The following is a 17407-nucleotide window of genomic DNA, read 5'->3' on the forward strand; positions in this document are numbered from 1 at the left end:
AGAAACAGAAAATCGTCACGGCCACAGGGTACTACCAGCCTGTACAAATAGTTGGTCCAAACGGTGCATGATGCCATTAAGACCATGCTGAAAGACAAACACCAAGTAACCCTTTATTCATTTCTCAGGAGATGTCCTTCTTACACATTAGAGCTGCAGGAATCCAGATAAAAGCGAGACAGCCATGCTGCTGTGAGATAGTGCCACGATACCCAGACCTCACCCTACGCTGATGGCTTTGTAACCATGACAACCAAATGAGGTTAGAGAGAGGACATAGCGGCAAAAAGAGTAAATCTCCTCACAGCAGCTTCAGGAATGCAGGTGAACTCTCCCTCCCTGCCTCTCTCTAGCTGTTTCATTTGTCTTCAACATTTTATAAATCTTTTCTCCCTCTTAATGGACACATTGAATGGCTCTGCTTCTCCGGTAAAAGCCTATTTTTTATGAATCACATCACAAAGCATCAGTTCTTCCAAGTGCAGCATCTTTTTCCAAAAGGAGAAGGACATTGAGGCAGCTTTTCACTTCAGACATGACATTGATTTCCAGACTCATTTATATTACTGTATCTATCAGGCTTTTGCCAGAAAAGTAATCATGGAGGGCTTACAGGGAGGGTGTAAGTGAAAAGATAGAGTGAAGAAAGGAATGGGTGTACAAGAGAGACAGTGAATATGGCTTTGGCTGCATATGTAGGACAATAGTGTTGGGGCCAACACGCTGCAAGATTGAGCACCCTGAGAATTAAAAACAGCAGTTTCCCTACAAGATACAGAGTGGAGTAAAACTGAGGGACAGAAGAGTGTGGAGAAAATTCTTCAGGGGTTTTCTTACCTCTAAGAAGCAGGTCCCTGATGGAGTGTTCTCCTTGATGGATGCATTGTAGAAATTGCTGGAGAACACAGGTGTGTTATCGTTAACATCCTGCAGAACTATGTCCACCTTTGCTGTGGATGAAAGTGGCGGCTTGCCACTATCCGTCGCAACCACAGTCACACTTGGTGCTGGCTCTGATTCAAAATCCAGAGCCATTGCTGTGGTAATGATCCCAGTGACTGGGTCAATGGAAAACCAATCGGAGTGAGAGTTCTTGCCCTTGAGGAGGCTGTATATCACGTCCCCATTGGGGCCCTGGTCCTTGTCCCTGGCAGTTACTTGGAGAACAAAGGAGCCAGGATAGACAACCTCAGGAATAGTCTGTCTGTAGGACTGCTGGTCGAACAGAGGGGGGTTGTCATTGACATCAGTCACCTGAATGGTGAAAGACGACTCCGCTCTGAGAGGAGGTGTGCCGGAATCTGTTGCCATAACTCTGAGGTCATACGAATCTCGTTCCTCTCTGTCCAAGGCCTGGTCCACATATATCAGGTAGATGATGCTATCCTTGGTTGTAAGAGCAAACTTCCCATCACCCCCTTCAAGGGACACATTCACATTGGCATACTCTCCATAGTCAGGGTCAGTGACAGATATCCGAGCTACATATTGGCCGGGTTGGGCCCCTTCAGAGATCCTTGGAGAGCCATCCTCACTGAGGAAGATGATGGTCATGGTGGGCTGGTTGTCATTGTAGTCACGGACATGGATGGTTACAAAAGCATTGGTCACCTGGGAAAACAGTGAATGAAGGGTGTTACTTCGTCCTGAAATAAAGTGGTGTTGCCCATGAATTTCTGTTTTACGGGAATCTATTAATGTTTAATTTTAGAAAACCAAGTAGGAATGAAGTGTAAAGCACACTTTCAGCAGTATAAGCATTCATTCAACTTTGCATATTTAAACTTAAAGCACAGCAAGGAATTACCATACCTCAGGGTGACTTGCATTATCTCTTGCCTGAACCACCAGTTCATGGACCCTCTTCAGTTCATAATCCAGGGGCCTATTGAGAGTGATGACCCCAGTCTTGATATCCATCACAAAATAGCGGTCAGGGTCACTCTGACGCCTGTTGATCTCATAGAGGACAAGACCATTATCGCCCTCGTCCTCATCTGCAGCAAACACCTGCAAAAATAGGATAGTCAAACACTTAAATTAAAATCAATTTAACTGTCTGGATTTACAGAATTTGGAACTTTTATTGCAGTAAAAGTTACAAGCGGAACACTAGCAATTACTGAACTGACCTGTAGGATGCTACTGCCTTGTGGGAGACTCTCGGAGATAATCGCATGGTATCTGCTCTGATTGAAGACCGGTGCATGATCGTTGATGTCAGTCACAGTCACCTCAAGAGTCATGGATCCCATCCTTCTGGGTGAGCCACCATCAAAGGCCTCCAGAACGAGGGTGTAAGATGAGCGTTTTTCCCTGTCAAGCAGTCCATTGACCACCAAGTCAAGATACAGCACCTTGTTGGCAGCTCTCTTGGTCTCCAATTTGAATGCCTGGCCTACATTTCCCTCTCGAATAGCATAGCCTTGGGTGGTCAGCTGGTCCTTGTCTGCATCTGTTGCAGGCTCCAGGGAGAATCTTGTCCCCACTGCTGTGTGTTCTGGGATCTTTAAAACAGCTTTCTTTTTGGGGAACACAGGTGCATGATCGTTGATGTCATTTACAGTGATTGACACCTCAATTGTGGTTCCTGTCATTGTTACTGCAATGAAACTATAGTGGTCCCTCTGCTCACGGTCCAGACGCCTCGCAGTGGAAATGATTCCAGTGGTTTCATCAATGTTGAGATCATTGCCAACACCTGTGCCCTCATGGTCGGAGATGAAGTAAAGACTTGCACTTTCACCAGGCGGTAACCCAGCACTGATGTCACCAACAATGGTCCCTTCTGGCTGTTCTTCATCCAGCTGGAGTTCAAGGGCTCCAAGGACAGTTGTAGACTGGAAAAGAACAAGCACGATGCAGAAATAAAAGGATGTCTTCCATCGCCGATGACTTGAACACACACAGGGTCTGCTGACCAACGCCCTCTGTCTAGGCCCTTTACTTATCGGCATGGCTGGGTTGTGCTACACCTGCAGGGAAAAAAGTAATAAAGGGAGGAAAAGAAAGAAGAAAGAGAAAAATACAATTATCATCCAGAGAAAAGATTTCTGCAAGTACAGAAATATTTTATGATCCGTGTATTAAGCAATTGAACATGTTCTTTGGTTGACTATTTCAGAACATATTGAAAATTCACTCAGATTCTGAGTACAAAAAGAAAGCTTTTTTTTTTTTTTTAAATGAGAATGTAAATCCTTGCGTGACAATGAGCTAACACATTTACAATCTAAAACTTATATTAAACACCCTGCCTGGTGAATTTCAGCTTCTTTTGCCTGAAAAGGGATATACATAATGTTTTGGAAACTTTTCAGCTGGATCAAAAAGATTTGCTAGAGCATGAAAATGGAAGTTTAAATCTGTCCAGGATCCACATTGGCTTCTACCACAATGAGGACAGAACCATAAACTATATTTATCTGAAGGATAGCAAGTTTTACTAACTGAGTGAGCACGTTTTTAGAGCAGTCACAAACTGGAATCCTGAGGGAAAACTCATTAAAGACACTGAAATAGGCATCAAGATCTTTTCTCTGAATTTGGAGGATTTTCATATGATGATCGCAAACGCTTACACGCATATGCACACTCTCCCAAATACATGGAATGCATGGGAAAGTTAGTCTATGGCTGCTTCAGCAGATCCTTTATGGGGAAAAGCAACCATTTAAGACTAAGCTTAGCATTGAAGTTCCCCATACCTTAAATCATGCTCAAATCCATATAGATAATATCATCCTCGTGCTAACGCTGAATCAATCTTTTAAGTCCCAGACTGGATCTAATCATGAACACATACATAAACTATCCACAAAGTCACGCATAAGAACAGGGTCAAACGCATTTTGCCATAAATTGTGTGGGTGCCTAAACTGCTGAGCATGTAGAAGTCATATATGTCTCATCAGATGGCACATTGACTACAGAACAGAAAATCACTACAGTTTAAAAGGCTATCTAAAACTCACCTGACACTGTCAAATTATTCTACTGCAAACCCCAACATCTGGTACTTGAAGTAAGTTAAACAAACAGCAATAATTATTTGCAAATGGTATTTGAACCCAGATTGACACACATACTTTTGCACAGTACTGCATAATTCCAGAAAAATCTTAACAGTTTGGGCATATTGAACCCTGTAAAAGTCTTAAAAGTTGGATGCATGTTTTTCCTCTTGATGAGTATTATAAATATTTAGGTAATGCTTCAAATGAGATCAGTTGATTCTGCATGTATTTACTTAGGAAGATTGATGAAGCATGTTACTCTTCAAAACATCCTGTAATGAGGAAAACAATACAGCCTGGAAATATCTCATTCATCACATTTGGAGATAGGGGGATGCAGTTTAATAATCTTAGACATAAATCACTAGATATACCTGTAAATAAACTAGTTGTTGAAAATCCTTGCTCTATGGGCCCTTGTTTGGTACAAATGTTGAAAACTATAAATGTTTGATTCAGGCAAAGATCCAGTAGCAGACAGACGTTGGTTGTCATTGGAGGGTGTTGGTCTTTGCCAACCGGCCATTTTCACCCAGACAATCACTCCCCATGTGCATGTATAAACTGGACAGTTAACTTCAGGAATGTCTTCCACCTCTAGAGAGAAAGCCGGCCTGCTGTCGGCTGCAGTTTTGCACACAAGTTGAATTGAAGCATTCACACTCACATATGTGAAAAAATACCATCGACTGACCTTCTTGTAGACCAGTGTAAAGGCTGACTTCTGTAAGGCTGTCAGTAAGACCAACAAAAATGATTCCTTCTACTAGATAAAAGCTTATTTGATTGCAATTGCCCTCGAATAAGTATTCCTTTTAAGGGGGACATAATGTTTGTCCTGTAAGAATTTTGTTGTACTCGTTTTCCTGTTTCTTATTCCTTTCCTGTCAAGTCTGAAGTTTGAAAAATACTATTTGGTTAAAACATATTTATTTCAGCAAAACACTAATCATTATTGAAATCTCATACATTAATGCTATTTAAGTCATGTGTTTTGTTTTGCATGGGCTTTAAAAAGACTGCTTGTATTTCTCATGACATGTAAAGGAATAAAAAACATTATTTTATGTCTTATAAAGCCTCCTTCAATCATCCATCCCCACCAGCCGTTTCACTGACCCTGACCTCCTGGGTTCTTTATGATGCCATGGGGGAGGACAGATTAATAAAGTCTATAGCTCCACTGGGACAGGGAGAAGGACACTGATGCTAGCCCCTCTGGTATGGTCCCTGACCTTTCCATGTGGTCCAGACGGCTGCTTTGCACAGTTGCTGCTGCAGTCCTACCTAAAAAAGGGAAACAGAGCTAGACTGAGCACAGCCTCCATATACACGCCCTAACTTTTTTGTGTGTGTTTGTTTTTGTGTCATGAAGTTGGGAGTGTTTGTATCTGTGGGACTGTTGGTCTTAAACAAGAGCAGAATGGAAAGAGAAAAAAGGAGAAAAGTTGAAAGAAGAAGTCTGACAGGAACAATTAAGGGTGTGATGATGAAAAGAAACCCTACGACCCAACTGCTGAGTCAGAGTCTTTGGAGACCCCGCTCTGACGAAATGAACCCACAGTACAGTGCCATAATGCAGCCACTGAGAACACCAGGGAGAGCAACAAAAAAAGAACAAAGCAGAGGGATGGAAAAAGGGAGATCTGGGACACAATAGAAAAGTTTTATTCTGAGGAGTGATTACAGTTTTCTTTGGCTTGGCGGCCTCAGGGACCACTGAGCGGTGTAGATGAAACTTGTGATCAAAAAACCAAGTCAGAAAGGGTGTTCTGTAACGTATGTGAGTGTGTATGTGTGTCTGTCTACGTCCTCTCGCTCTCTCTCCATCATTGCTTCAGCTGAGTGTCAGTGAAAGGTTATATTGATGAACAGACCTCACTGCTGCGATCTGTCAATGTCAATGAGCAGTCAGTCCATGACTTCATCTCCCCTTTGACGTGTGCTGTAATGCACTTGTGTTTTCTCTGGACAACACAATCCGATGAGGAATGGAGAGTTAAAATATAACTCATGCTGAAAGGAAACTGGCTTAAACAGAGGGCCAGTGGAGTGAAAGACATCCACCTGATTCACTCCCTCTAGTGGCACTCTTTATAACATTATGTTAATAATGGTAAACGCTGGTTCAAGTCTATACTTTCACCAAAAACATGTAAAAATGGACAAAACAGAGGTCAAATGTTACCAATGACATATTTCCACCTATGTGACTTGTCACTTTTTCAGTCCTTGCCTTCATATGCCTGCAACAACACATGTGAATACAGGCAGTGACATCATCTCTGTGCGACCACATTGACAGGGAGGGCAGAGCCGGCGGGCTCCGTGCAGTCTCAGCCACATTATTATCTGGCATTGCACCCCCATAATCTGGCTCTGCTGTGCGCTAGCCTCAAAGCCTCAAACATGGGCCTCCGCTCCTAAGTGCTGTTACCAAATAACAGACAACCATAGTATTTTCTATAGGATGGGACCATTTTAAAAAAAAAAGAATAGCATGAGGATGTGTGTGAGTGTGTTTATGCTGTCAAATCTCAGTTTTGAGGAGTAAATTTTAATCATGCAGTGCCAAGTCTTAACAGGCCTCTTTATCTAAAATATCCCTCACTTGTCTGTCCCTCCTCCTTCCCTCTGTCCGTCCCCTCTAATGGATTTAGCAGATCGAGCTGGGCACACCATAGCAAGCTATAGCCAAGCGAAACAGAAGTCAAAGTCACGAAAGTTCTGACTAAAAAATTTCAATTTTTCTATCTTTGCCATGTTTTGGTTGCTTTGATCGGACTGCAAAGAATTGCATACACAAAGCTTCTCAGCGGTTGAGAGGTCTGGCACTGCCTATAAATAGTTGGCATCTTCTTACTGAGGGTTTCAACTGCTTCTCCGTCACCCAGAACAAACATTGGCCTTAATCTGTGATTGACAGAGAAGTCAGACAGGAGAAAGAATACAGGGAGAAGCTGTCAAAATGAAATGGACAAGTTAACAGAATTATGCCGGACATAAGGACTGATACTGGAAACAACCTTGCCTTCCATATTAAAAACCCCCAACTGCAAAACTTGGATTTATGGGGGAATTTCTATATTTTGAAAATCTTCTTTTTAGATCTTGTCACGCATGTATTGCTATATGTGGTGTTAAGGTATGTCATTTTGGTGCAATTTGAAAATGTAACATAGTCCTTTTTGTGACATTTCTTTGCAAGTGTGCAATTACAGGATGGCTGAAAAAACACCAAATCTTCAAATGACTGGGAATGAAAGGTTAGGCTAGATTGTGGTGAAACAGGCTGCAGCCATCTGTAGCAATAAAAGGCTTTGTGACAAGAGGGAGGGCTGAGAGTCTGGCGGGGGGTTGAGGATGGAGGAATGCTTTTGCATCTCAGTTTTCATGTAGTTTGGGTTTGTGTGTGTTTGGGGGGGGGGGAGAAACTATGACCCCCGTCTCGCCTTGAGTGGCCTTTCCCCGGATCTCTGGATATAGACGTCCCGTTTTCAAACCACAGCTGTCACCAGCTCTGTAACTACATGTGTGTTGGGTGTGTCTGTTTTTATATCACCTGTTATTTATTTGTCCCTCTTTTGCTTATTCTCCAGTTGAGACTACACATTTAATGTAGATATCAGTTTGAATTTATTTACATAACTGACTCAATTCAAATTGAATCAACCCTCACACAATGATTGAAAAGATGGTAGCACCGGCCCCTCAGACAGCCAGACGACCGCATGTCTGGACACTTGCACACACTCTAAAATATACATGCACGTGCGGCACCAAAACACAATCAATATTAATACTACTTTGCCCTTAGAGAGTTCATGACTGGGTAGCATAATTGGGTTCCCCCACCCAAGGGAAACCTGCAGGCGTAAAAGCTCTCACAACCTGAGAAACCCAACCTATCAGGTTGTGAAGTCTGCTAGAATGCAAGTAGGTAAGTTTGAATTAATTATGATATGGGGGGACGGTTCCCTGCCACTTTGCTGAAGCTCAATTGCTTGATCTAATAAATAATGACAACTTATCCAGCAAGATGCCCGCAATTTTTTATGTATTTATTGAATTTATTAAATTAGGACAGTGCACATTAATCACAATATTGGCAACACGCATTCATGATATTATGTCAATAGTAATCTCATGTAGTGTAATGCTTCAAGGTTTTCGGATTTTAGCATATTGTATCCTCTAATTGATCATCTAATGTCCTCCTCCAATGCAGAAAGATATCATGGATTACAAAGTCTAGTGCCAAAGAACTTCACTGTAACATGTTCCCCAGTTTACCTCAACTCTGTGAAAGCTTTTGTTTTTATTCTGTCCATGAAATGTTCCTCCGGAGTTTTATTTTATGACCTATTTCCTACATAAATGTTGATGTCACTGACATCAGTGAGGCTGCAGAGAGCGAGGGGAGGTGAGTGGTTGGAGTCAAGGGACCACGTCATCATAGCTCACAGTGTGTTTGAAGGATCCAACTTAGACTCTGGTTATAGCCCTCTTTAGTAACCGTTTAAGAATTGCAATTTTGTTTTATTATCATGAAGAACAGAAATAATTTCAAAAAGATGACTCAACTAAGTGAATAGCTTTGTTTGTTTTTTACCAATCGAATGGTAATTATAGAGTAATGAATTGTTCTCTTGGTTTGGCTCCATACTCTTATTCGGATGTAAAACAATGCAATGAAAACTAGGTTAAAATGTTGTCTTATTTTCAGTCATAAAATACCATGCAGCCACCATTGTACTTGTTTTTTTTCCTTATTTGGGGTTCAGTGCTATTGAAGATATTGTTCAATAAAGTAATTCTGAGCTTACAACATTATCAGGTTCCTAGAGCTCTTCTTAGCCATTGGTAATGTTAATTCCTCTGAGTTTAAAAAAATAGACTACATTTCTCAATGTATTCTGCAGCTTTGCGTTGACGTTATCAAATCAGATTGAATTCAATATTCTACTTCAACAGAAAGTCATGCTACACTTGTGTTTTGCATCTCCTCACTAACAGTGTAACTCAACTCCATAGGGATATTAGTTGGAGGAAAACAACAGCGAAAGACTCTGCAGCAGCAGCAGGAGCATAACAATTCAAACCTGGTGTAGTGACTTGGATTTGTTTATTTACACACACATAGGATGTCAAGCTAGAATACAGTAACACACACTTCCATCAGGTCCCCTGTGACAAACCGTCCTAGATTTAACTGCCCAACAGACCGGCAGGAGAAAGTAAAAGTACATTTAAAGAGAAAAAAGTAGAGGAACTAGATGCTGAAAAGAAGTTGGATTTTGAATGAGGTTTCCTTGAAAAAGATTACAACAGTGACAGAGACAGAAAGAGGCTGAAAAGAATTCTAACAGAGTCTGAGTGAGGGCTGAAACACAAACCCACAGACTCGCGCACACACACACATAAAAAATGTACCCCCTGAACGATCAGTGAACCAGAGGGGCAAGTGAAAACACAGCCAGAGGTGATTCACTAAGATACAAAGGCCATACAACCAAGTGGAAATACAGTGAGGTTTGTTTCTCTGAAGAGCAGTAATGGGCAGGTTAAAATTTGTAAAAATTTGTTTCAGTTACTCCTAAGTAAAGAGTTACTCCATTATAAAGGTAACTAGTAACTTTAGCAGGGTTTTTTTGATTAAATACTCAGATTAAGCCATTATTTAGTGTTGCTGTCACAGTATGATAGGAAACAACTTGCACATTTCAGATAAAATTTAGGTCTTTTTCTAATTAGTTCTCTGAAGGCAACAGATTCAGCAGGTGATATGTGAAGCATGCCATCAACAACATACCTTGATTTTGGAGCTGGTAGTGATTTAAAATGTAGCATGTTGTTTAGCTAGGTTGTTTAGGAGATTAGAACTACTGTTCTACATGTGGACAAAGTTGTCTTTCCTGCACATAGACTACAACTCACCACTTTATTCTTGTCGTTGAACAGAAGCAGTACAAAATGAATGTCAGTATTTCCGAGACAAAAAGCTCACACCAAGTGATGCATTACTCCCGACACTGCTGAAAAGAAGACTACGTGTGTAATTATGTATGATTAAGAGAAGATGAAGAATAAGACCATTGAGAAATAGGAGATTTTAATTTAAAAGCAAAAGCTGAAGGGGAAGCAGCGGCTACCATCCACCATCACTCATCTGCCCCAACCCCTTCTCAGAACATGTTTTTATGTCTCACAAGGGCATGTTGCTGATCTGAACCAAATCTATTACTCTCCGTAAAACATCACCTCACTGTTGAAACTGGGACAAATGCACTTAAACGTGTTCAAATACAATGCTTTGTTTTGTATGATTTGGCTTGTTTGTTTGTTTTTCCTGGAAGATTCCCGTAATTTAGCCCAATGTAACAAAAATCTGACTGGAAGTAATTAAACATCCGGAAATATTCTTATTAGGAGTGAATGTGGAGGACATTAAAGCTTAATGGCTTCATTTGGCAGCACATTGTGTTTTAGACTTGCATTAAAAGCAGCAAACACAAAGTTAAGGTCTTGGTTAAGTAAGTTAGTATTTAAAGTGGTATGCTTTATGTCCCCACAATGATGACCCCACTTAAACAAGCACGCATAAAAACACACACAGGGCCAAATCAGAAGACTCAAAGCATTTGTTCACAAAGAAACAAAGGCTAAGCCCAAAGACAAAACAAACTGATAGCCAAAACAAGGAGAGAGAAAAAGAAACCAATGACATATCTTGGAACTTAAACACACACATCACACTTTAATCTTTTGTTTGATTCCACCCAATGAAATAATCAGCATTATCGTCTTACTGCAAAGCTGGTACAAGGTTTTATCGGATCATGTTATTGTTACTGTAAATGTTAATGTTAATCATAGTAATACAAATTTCAGTTGAGTGCCAGCTTACATATCTTGAAGGTAAAAAGAGGTCAGATTCTTCCAGGGGGAACGGGCTTCATCTCCCTGTCTGGGAAGGAGTTGGTTTCTGGTTCTTTGGCTGACAGATCTTGGAAACTATCAAAATCTGTAATTACTCATCTCTAACTCAGAACTTGGCTTATTAGTTATTAAATTCTCCTTTAACTCTCGGGTTAGTCGGTGCTCCAACAGCTGCTCTCCAAGAGAATGCCTTTGTATCATGTTACTCTGTTATAGTTTTTTGTGGTAAGCCTGGGAATTAAGTCTGTCTGTCTTTGTATTAATTTGCGCTGGAGAGTTAAAGAGACATCGCTGCTCATCAGTTAATGATCAGCCAATGAAATAATGATAAAAAAGGCCAGGATGTGACTGCTGTGTTTGATGCTCAAACTGAAAAATTAACTCATTTTGATCCCCTGACAAAATATCAATCATAAATAAAACTTGAAACTTTCTGAAAGCTTTTGCTTTCAATCTGAAAATGATAAAGACCCACATGTTTACTTCACTATCCTATTGTCTCACACAACGCATCCACTCTCTGGATCTTTTAACTTGCATAACACTACCTGAGCTGCGATGCCCTACATGCAGCTCACAGCCTGCTGCGAGTGTTTGAAGTTACCAGGAGCTCAGATCATCTCACTTACTTCATTAAAAACACATGAGACACTACACAGACTGGCTATCCCTTCCTCTATTGGCTCAACTCGCTTGCCTTAGAGCTCAGACACTTCCCATCCATCAAGCTCCCAGATGGGCATACCATTCAACATTTCATTCATCTTTGCTCTGAGCAATTCCCACATTTATCTCTTCATGTGACTAATGAAATTAATGGATCCCTTCATTCAGAAACATGTTCATACTGTATACTGCATAAATGCCTGCATCAGTTGTCCTCTCCATGAGCAGGAATAATTCAAAAGATCTAAGAAATGTATCTGCTGGCAGACTGGGAGAACGTGCTGAAACAACATCAATTCATTTTTACTTTGTTTTACATAATTGTATGTTGGATAATTGTCTGATGGTTTGGATTGTTGGTTGTTTGACACATTGTACAACACATGGTAAATCTATTATTCTGGAAAACAATAAAAAGATTTATTGCCGATGGAATTCATCACTGTTTGGACCTATAATGAGATATTTCCATCAAACTGAAAGCTATATCCAAAGGCTAACTGCTTGCCTGTCTACATGCAGGTAAAGAAATAAATGACTTTCTCCTTCCATCTATTGAAACAATGAGAAACCCAGACTTCCAACGATCTTGCCGCACTTTGGCACTCGGGATCTGGTGTCACAGGTCCAACTCATGGTGGAGAAACTCGAGACAACACCAGGCTTTAGAGGACTTCCATCTGCAGCTTGCTCCAGTAATATATTAACAACCTATTTCCAGTAGTCATTATCCACAATCCTGATAATGGGCCAGTTTAAGGAGTGGTTGAGCTATGCAGGCCAGTTTGGATCAATATTTGTTGTCAAATTTGAGAACTGAGAGATTTCTGTTTTTTTTGGGCTAGGAGTTTGTAGTCTTTCCCATTCAGCTGACCTGTTCATTATCCTAGCTGGATCCCTACTTCCTGGACAGGGACCATGAAGAATGATGAAGGCAATTACTTCAGAAGTTGGACTCAGAACAAACAGAAATTGGAAGTGCACCATCTCAAAACTCCAGTTAGTCAATCACGCTGCGTCTGACAGGAGACTCCAGTCATTTCCTTTGATTGGCTGAGTCGGTCATTGAGTAATATCTTCCACAGAGCAGCAGATAGACGGCTCTTTGTAATGGAAGTAGGAAGGTAAGATCTGTATTTCCCCAGAGGAAAGACAGCAGCATATAGTCAGAAAATATGCTTCAGTCCAAGTTGGAAGGTGACTGAACACTTAGGATGATAATATATCTGGGATGGAGTCTTTTTGCCAGATTGCCTTTTAAATAAAAACATGACCATGACCACAAATTGCAAAGTATGAAACACATAATTCAAACAATATCTCCAAAAGCTGGAGAAGCAAGGATGAAGTAAAAAAAAAAAAAGAAGAAGCAAAGCATGGTTGGTCACTGCTAAGCAAGTATGGTAGCCAGCAAAAATAAATGTGATAAATAACAACTTGATGCCTTTACCTTTCCTTATTTGCTTTTTGTTATTCGATAAATTATAATGCATCAATTCAATTACAGCTTAGAAATTTGGTGTAAGACTTTCTGTGCACTTAATCACACACAAAACTAAAATTTTACTATGGTGTAATTTAATATCACAAATGTTATCACAGCAAGATTTGGTGATGGTGGCTCCCATGGCAACCAAGGATCCCCTTAGGGTAGATCGAATGAAATGTGGAGCAATCAGCGAAGGGGATTCCTTATCAATGGGGATCTTATTTTCCGTGTCTACTACTAAAGCTAATAATAACCGCCTGGCCTTACTGTGGATGGATGATGCAAACACAAGTAGCTTTCCAGGAAACTGAAGATACTCCCTCACGCAATATTGCAGTTTAACAGTTCACATGCCGTCTTATCAACTAAACTTGAACATGAAATCCCCTAAATATTGAGGCTTTGGTGTATGTAATTTCTTGGAATGGTGGTCTTCTGGAGGTAAGTAAAAACACCAACGCTAACCCTTCGCATCGGCAGTGAGTGAAAGATGGAGGGTAAATATTTCCACTTGCTAACCACTTGTGGAACCAAGGAGGAGAAACAAATATTTTATGTTTGTTTTTGTTGTCTGTCATCTTCTCCTTCTTTGACATTAAGGTATGCATGAGTGTTTTATTAAGACGGGTAAATGGTATTTTTGCCTCTGTTTCTTTACTAATGTAGCATTTTAAGCATTGGGATTTGTTTTGGGTTATAGGGTACAAAGTTATGTTAGGAATATTATTGAGTAAGGAAAGATCAGCTATAAAGAGAAGTGTGTAGTATCTATGCTTGAATGTGCGTGAGTTTATGAGAGAGACGGGGAGAGGGAGTCTCTGAGTCACTTTCCGATATTTGTACTCAGACGCTGAACCCAAAACAAAACCCAGGAAACAGTTTGGGACACAATTAGACAGATTTTTGTTTGAGCTGCGACATTTGGGTGGGAAGATGCTTTCTGTCTTTACCCTGTTTCTTTCTTGGCAGCACGCCATGATTTGAGTTGATGAACTGAGGAAGATTTTACAGTAAAGTCGTCACTTTCAACATTTTCTACACAGTATATTTCATGTGTAGTGTCTCTGTACGAATTCAGACATTTGACTCTGTGAGAAAGCGGTTAAAGGATAAAATCATGCACATAATGGAACATGACTGAAAAGACAAATTTTACTTCTTATGTGGGGTTTTTGGGAGTCACAAAGAGGACAGCAGAATAAACAGTGCAAGAAGGATTTCAGTGTCAGTGTGGGTGGTAAATTTGCTATTTGATTACTCTGTATATCTTTTTGATTTCAAGTAAACTCTCCAGACTGTTTGAGAGTTTCAGAAGAATAAAGCCCAAACTTGGACATTCCCTAAAGTAATACCATGAGAATAAACAACGACATATCCCTAAAGACTGTGTGTAGTCGTATTATATTTCATTTTGAGAAAAGGCTAAATTGATTAAAGCTTAAGCAGAGATTTTGAAGTATTTCCCAACAGGAGTCAGATGTAAGATTACAAGATTCAAGTCGAAGAATAAGACAAAGAGAACAAACCAAGCTGGAAGCAATATAGCTACTGACATGCATCCAAAATAATCTAATATATAATGAGGTGGATTTAAGAGAATGAATACAATTCTGTCCCAAAATGTTGTAATATAAAGAAATTAGAGACTGTTATCTGAGATGTATATTGATGACTGACACAGCCTAATGAGAAACCAAGCTCTTGACCCTGTAGGAGTCAGTGCATGCACATCCATTAAGCTACAATGAACCACAGGAAGTGCAAGGTAAACAGCGATGTTTGCTTGGGTGATAAACCCTACAAAGAGACCTGACTCTGACCTGAATGAATAGTCTTCTAAACCTTGTCACACTTAATGAAGGACTTGAAAATGCAGGTTGTAAATGGGAATACCAATTGTTGCCAAAGATGAATGCCAAACTTGAAATGTTTTTTGTTTTTTTTAAATCTACATTATGACTTAAGAAGTATCTAAACTCTCGAGAAATGTCATAATTGACTAAACTCTGGAAGTTATCAAAGTTTCTTGCAGCTAAGCAGCTGATGTCAGTAATTATAAGTTGTTTGTACAAACATAGGCTCTACACGGCAGCAGCCGCACCAACCAATATCCATATGTTTCCTGTTAGAAGACGTCTTGCTGCACGCCTCATCACTCTGCAAGAAAAACTCTGACTGTTTTTTGGGGGGTTTTTTTTGCAGAGCTGAAGCCCACAGTTCCATGTAAGGGGATAGTGTAATAATGCAAAGATCCGTATCCTTCAAAACAGCAGAAAACCAGGAGCTGTGGATGCTTGCGGACACCAGATATGACTGAAATAACTGTTGTGGTTAGGTGCATAAATATGCCCCTTGGTGCCCATATTTAACTTTTGAACATGTAAACATATAAAGGCAGAACTGGCTGCTAAAAATACACTTCATGTGCCAAAATCTATTTGTCTGATATCAAAACTACCTAAAAACCTCCTGGACTTCTTGTTTTTGAATCTAAATTCCGTCTACTGAGATAGTCACTCCGCAATTTTGTGTTCTGTTTTCATAATCAGGCAAAAAAAAGGAATCATCAGGGGAGCAAGGCCATATGTAGCTCCTGGTCTTATCCCTTGCTCAAAGGAATATTACATTTCTCAAAATTTCCTCCACTAGTCTTCTTTAAACCCTGTCATCCAAAAAAGTAGTCCATGCTGGCCCACTTTATGCACTCCGTGCTGTTTCCTACTAAGTGGTTGAGTCTTCCATCCAAAACAAAGTGTAATCCCAGTAAAATGGAAATCCTGGAGAGGAAGCCACTGACTAACTCTTATTAAATATTTCCATAAGCCTAAATTCTAGCCTGTTACCTAAACCCTCTTTTATTTTTAGCATTTAATTCAAAAGGCACTCTTTTGACTGTTTTGCTTTTTTTGGCTATAAATGATTACCAATATAAGGCTATGCTGCATCACCTTGATCTTCTGATTTCATGAAGGTATTGTAGTCCCTCTCATACGGTCTCCCTACATTATATAGCAGCTAAGAGCTGCAAGGTGCAGATGCAGATGCAGGGTGCACCCATTTACATGGAGAATCAAGCTCCTAACCGGCAAGGGCTGATTTCTTTACCGTTGTCCCTAATTGATCAGATGCAATAAATAAATAAATAAATAAAAGAGCTGTCACTTACATTCATCTGACTCTCCGTAGCTCTGGAAGTGCTCTCTGGATATCGTCCTCCAACACTGATTAGTATGCAAACGGGTTTCCAATACTCCCCCACAACGACAGACAATCCAAGGGGACAAAAATCTTGAATGGAGCCGTGCTGACCAGCTGGACTGGGCTTTTTTTTTTTTTGTTTGTTTTTACATAATATCCACTTAAATGACTGTTGAGCCAATTCCGCCAATTTTCGAAGCCGGTACTCCTCCAGTGAATGGTCCTTTTTCGGCGTCTCCGTCCCCGTGTCAGGTGAGCGCGTCTGGATCAGCTGGAAAGCTCTCCGATTTCTTTGCTGTCTGTGGAAAAAAAAAAAAAAAGGATCCGTTTTAACCCTGCAGTGCTGTGCTGTCTGGCTGATCTTAAACGTTTTTCTCCTCGTTTTCTCCCCCTCAGCATCCAGTCACTCAGACACGGCGTGTGTGTATGTGTGTGTATGTGTGTGCTGATACACAGCGGCTTCAGGGGTCTGTGCACCTCTAACGAGTGAAAGCCGACTCCTCCGCCACAAGGCCCAGCCCCCCCCCCCCCCCCCCCCTTCCTCCAACTCTCCTCCTCCCCTCACCGACTTGGGTTGCTAATTTATTCGGGTAGCTAACACAAAAGGGGGTACAGAGGAGAGGCAGGCTGTGGAGTAAAGTGAGGAGTACGCAGAGGGAGAGTAGGTTGGAGAGAAGACTTTGGTGCCCCCCAGCTCCGTTCAGTGGAAGTTTTCTTTGAGACAAAGGAGCGCGGTGCGCACCATCAAAGGAGGAGTTTAGCACAGCATGCCACAATCATTTGAATGCAAATGAGTCATTAGAGCCAGCTATTCTGTCTTTTTTGAATGGATAATGACTTCATGTTATAGCATGATTTAGAAGGACATCACACATATTTAACAAACCATTTAAAGGCCCAATTTTTTATTTGAATATTATTTTATGGTTTTAATTTTTATTTTATGGTTTAAGAACCACAAAGATTATTATTGGGGTTTATTTTTGTTTACATGAAAAAAAGTTGAATGTTTCTTTAGATTCTAATAAAAATACTCGTAAAATGTCAGGTATATATTTTCAGTTGCCTACTTGAATATATCTTTACATGTAAGTTAATT

At 40.5% G+C, this 17407-nt stretch overlaps 1 protein-coding gene across 1 annotated transcript in view; it reads right to left on the minus strand.

Moving 5' to 3' along the window:
• The window catches only part of LOC109988390 (protocadherin-16-like), an 86530-nt gene extending 69733 nt beyond the window's left edge, over positions 1-16797 (minus strand). The window contains exons 1-4 of the mRNA XM_065963088.1: positions 16277-16797; positions 2133-2975; positions 1813-2010; positions 838-1611 (exon numbers count right to left, since the gene is read on the minus strand). Coding sequence (XP_065819160.1) covers positions 838-1611; positions 1813-2010; positions 2133-2957 — 1797 coding nt within the window. The 5' untranslated portion in view covers positions 2958-2975; positions 16277-16797. The remainder of the gene's footprint in view (positions 1-837; positions 1612-1812; positions 2011-2132; positions 2976-16276) is intronic.
• Positions 16798-17407: the final 610 nt, after the last annotated feature.

This window comes from Labrus bergylta, chromosome 14, assembly GCF_963930695.1.
Source record: "Labrus bergylta chromosome 14, fLabBer1.1, whole genome shotgun sequence".
Taxonomy (NCBI): domain Eukaryota; kingdom Metazoa; phylum Chordata; class Actinopteri; order Labriformes; family Labridae; genus Labrus; species Labrus bergylta.